Raw genomic sequence first — 4,359 nt, 5'->3', positions numbered from 1 at the left:
ATATATCATTGTTGAGGAAATCGTTAACTGGTGCTGCTCGGTTGGCTAACGAGTAGGGGATTAATCGGCTAATCGGCAAGTTAATCGGCCATTTAATCAATTAATCGGATGATTTTTTGGTTTATCGGCTACTCGGTGACCCTATGAGCAGGGATTAATCGGCAAGTTAACTGGTTAATCGGACGAATTATTGAACAGGGATATATATATATATATATATATATATATATATATATATATATATGAAAAAACAAAAAATCTACAGTCAACATGTAGCTTTCGGTCATGAATTCATGGAAAAAAGTTCATCAATTAAATGGTGAACATGTAGCTTTCGTTCACAACACCATTATATACGCAAAAACAGTTGACTTGAAAAAAATAAAAGAATAATAAAAAAAGAACAAGGGGACAAGAACTATTCTTTTTAGGTGAATGGACAAGAACTAATGAGTCAAAGACACTCCCCTTTACTCTTTCTCTCTTAATTCCCACTCTCTCGTGGACAAAGCCAAGGTCCAACACGTAAGCCCCGCAGGCACGTGAAAACAGCCCAGCAAAAACTGCAGCAGATCAAACAACATAAGAAGTAAACGCGGAAGGAAAAATCAGGCGGCGATCAATATATTTTCACGAAAATTAAATTTTTGATCATGTGGTGAAGGTGTTAGATGTGAGATAAGTATATGACACCTAAATGTGAAATAGCAATTCCGAATAATAAGAACTGTCATGAAGCCACTGCTAGGTCCAACATGAAGCATACTCCCTATTAATCTAAAAGTCCTGTTCATTGATATCATTGATTGCATATCATACATCAATCTTAATAGTCACTAATTTGCTCACTGACATGCACTGCATTTAATACCGTGCTTATGAAAAGTCAAGGCTGCCAAGTCTGCCAAGTAGACATAACATCTGATGTGGCAAGTCAATTATAAATACATAGAGTAGTTTGGTGAGTTTGGAAAAAAATGATGCTAAACACATGTAGCTACGTGAAAACGTTATTCCGAGTCTGCAACTAAATTAAATGAAGGAAGCTTAGCAACAAAAAGCTAAACACCTATACATTGAGGAATTGAGTTGCTAAAACCATTTAATGTTCTTAGCACCGTATCACCTTTGCATTGGAAGAGGCCTAATAAAACTTATTCTACTCCCCCTGTTCCATAAAACAAGGTGTATAAAACTTTTCAGAAGTCAAACTTTGTAAAATTTTCCCAAATTTATACAAAAAGCAGTTAGTGTATACAATACTAAACAGATGAAATATGAAAACATATTTCAGTGTAGATCTAATAGTCCTATTTTGTAATGTAGTTGTTGATATTATTTTTTTCAAAAAACTTCGTCAACCATACGATAGTTTTACTCTTCTTTTGTGTGAAATACGATCGTTTTACTTCCGAACTATAGATTTTGGAATGGAGAGAGTATGTAACTAGAATTGTATTTGCAGTCATACAAGTTTTGGCCCGGTTCACAGTACACTTCAGAAACCAAATTAGCCATCACCCGCAACTTCATTTACCACTGGTATATATTTGACTCTAACAAGAATCCTGCAATCCTACACAACGAAAAAGGGAATAAAGGAAAACCAATTGAAAATGAAGAAAATAATAGAGGGAAACATTTTGTCTACCCGTAGCTGGTATCCCCACACACAGCGAGTGGCTGTGAACTGTGATTGCTGTGTCCATAGAGTCACAACATATAAAGAGTTTTGTCTGTATATATTTGCGCAACTCAATGAATGAGAAGTTCCCAACAACCCACGGATGCATATTCATGAGTCTGTATTTGCGATATATTATCTTGTGCAACACAGACTATGAGATTTTCTACATATAGAACTGAACCAGTGAAAAATGTTCTTTTTCATAAGGCTAACTTGATAGATGACACTGAGTTGCTGGATTATACTTGTCCGTGACTAGATGGGAAATCTTGTGAAGAACCTCACCAACACCGGTCGAAAGCCAGTGGCAGTCGCCGACCACATCTTTGCCACGCTGGACGGGATCATCGGCTCTTTCGCCTTTGGCGAAAACTACGCGGCGGAGCAGTTCAAGGGGCAGTTTGTTCCCGTGCTGAACGAGACCATGGACATGCTGAGCGGCTTCTCTGTCGAGGACTTCTTCCCCAACAGCGTTGGTCGCCTCGTCGACAAAGTTACGGGCATTAAGTCCCGCCGAGAGAGGATCTTCAAGAAGATTGATGCCTTCTTTGAACAAGTCATCGACCAGTGCATCGACGACGATCCCAGCCGCAGAAGGCAGCCCGATGACGAGTGCGCATCTGTACTCGTGCAAGAGCTCGTGGACCTTTGGAAAAATCCTGCAGGAGCCACCAACAGCTTCACAAGGGAACATGCCAAGGCCATCCTCATGGTAATTATTTAACCTCATCATTACATATACTCGAATTGAATGTACCAAAATGTTTGGTAAATAAATACTCTCTCCATTTCCTCACTATGAGAAAGACATTTTGCATCTATATAGGGCCATCAACAGTAATCGAGGCAAAAATTAAAGATGTTTTTTTCTATTAGCAACTTGTTTAGTACTTGCATGCATATAGTTATAATGCACCTAGTTACTTTCTTCTCGTTCCTTTCTTGCATGCATGCGGCGTATTAATGATTCGGGTTAACAAAAAGAAAAGTTGGTTTGCAAAGCAATCATTAGATTTTATCTTTATATCTGTAATATAAGTTTGTGGCCTTGTATAAAGGAATGGATGGAGCAATTAGTTCATCACATGCCAATTGCCAATGTTTCAGAACACTTTCGTCGGTGGCAATCACACTAGCTCAGTGACAATAAACTGGGCAATGGCGGAGCTAATTCGGCAGCCAAGGTTACTCGGCAAGGTACAAGATGAAATCAGGGCCATCGGAGGCAAGACAGAGCTCCTGCAGCACGACGACATGCCCAAGCTCAAATACCTGAAGATGGTGGTGAAGGAGACGCTGCGGCTGCATCCCCCGGCGACGTTGCTCGTCCCGAGGGAGACCACGGGGCGGATTCAGGTCGCAGGATACGACATCCCAGCCAAGACAAAGATCATCGTGAACGCATGGGCTATCGGTAGGGACCCAGGCGCGTGGAATGATGATTCGGAGGAATTTCGCCCAGAAAGGTTTCAGGACAAGGATGTTGACTTCAATGGGGCGCATTTCGAGCTTTTGCCGTTTGGGTCGGGACGACGGATCTGCCCGGGATTGGCCATGGGCGTGGCTAACGTCGAGTTCATCTTGGCCAATATGCTCTACTGCTTCAACTGGGAGCTCCCTGATGGGGTGAGCTGTGAGGATGTCAACATGGAGGAGGCAGGGGCGCTGACTTTCCGAAAGAAGACACCACTCATGCTGGTGCCGACAAGGTACAGTATGTGTCCTTGATTGAAATGGGTCAACTGGCAGAGCGATCAACGTATCTGCGTGTTGCATTCGTTGTACAGTATGTACGTTTTGTGTTTCCTTTTACGTTTGCCTGTTCTGTACTTCATCTGTAAACGCTCTTGTATTTCTTTACGGAGGGAGTACCACGTTTGCCATGTTACTTTTCTTGAATGATTGAACTGCTCGCTTGAGCTGATTTATGGATGATGTGGTTTCGTTCTAATAATGGAGCCGGGAAGAGCCTCCCTGTTACAGTATTATTCGACAAAGTTTGCATGCATGTCTCATGTCGATGCTAGCGTCTGCTCACAGTGTTAATTCATACTCTTCCACTGACCACACCAATTCTGTTCACTATTAAATGCGGTTAACGTAGCACCAATTCATCCATGGCTGCTCTTGAATTAACCGCCGTTGCCAGCGCCCTCGTCGTCGGCGCCGGAGGACGAGGGGGGCGGCAGAGGCGGCTTCGCGAGGAGGATCTTGGGCGGAGGCGGTGGCGGCGGGTGGGAGGAGGAGGAGGATGAGGAGCCCCGGTCGCCGACGCCGGCGAGCAGCTGCGGCTGTCCGGCGGCCATGGCGGCGTGGGTACTCCGCACCGCACTTGGGCTTTCTGTCTCGGCTGGAGCAGAGAGTTTTTAAGGGCTCTCATTTGTTCAGCAGTCCTGACGTCGGCCTTTTCTTTTCTCAGTTTATCACGCATCTGGGCCGGGCCCATGTACGGTTTGAGCTTCTTTTTCGTTGGAGTGTTTTTTATATATTTATTAAAAATGTAAAATTATGTTTCAAAAATAGAAAATTATATAATTGGAAAGAAAAATATAGACGTTCGTTCCATATTTAAAACATATTAATCATGTATCTGAAAAATGGTTGTCATGTATTTGTAGAACGTTCATCTTGTGTTATAATTTTTTTGAGGGATGTGTTATAATTTTTTTGAT

General features: G+C 42.4%; 1 protein-coding gene across 1 annotated transcript in view; it reads left to right on the top strand.

The window, feature by feature from the left end:
- LOC119330245 (4-hydroxyphenylacetaldehyde oxime monooxygenase-like) overlaps window positions 1-3,675 on the top strand; it is a 7,731-nt gene extending 4,056 nt beyond the window's left edge. Inside the window, exons 2-3 of the mRNA XM_037603361.1 lie at window positions 1,947-2,399; window positions 2,795-3,675. Coding sequence (XP_037459258.1) covers window positions 1,947-2,399; window positions 2,795-3,415 — 1,074 coding nt within the window. The 3' untranslated portion in view covers window positions 3,416-3,675. The remainder of the gene's footprint in view (window positions 1-1,946; window positions 2,400-2,794) is intronic.
- Window positions 3,676-4,359: the final 684 nt, after the last annotated feature.

Source organism: Triticum dicoccoides, chromosome 7A (genome assembly GCF_002162155.2).
Source record: "Triticum dicoccoides isolate Atlit2015 ecotype Zavitan chromosome 7A, WEW_v2.0, whole genome shotgun sequence".
Lineage (NCBI taxonomy): Eukaryota > Viridiplantae > Streptophyta > Magnoliopsida > Poales > Poaceae > Triticum > Triticum dicoccoides.
Note: the sequence above shows the minus strand (reverse complement) of the source record. Positions and strands in the feature narration are given on the sequence as shown.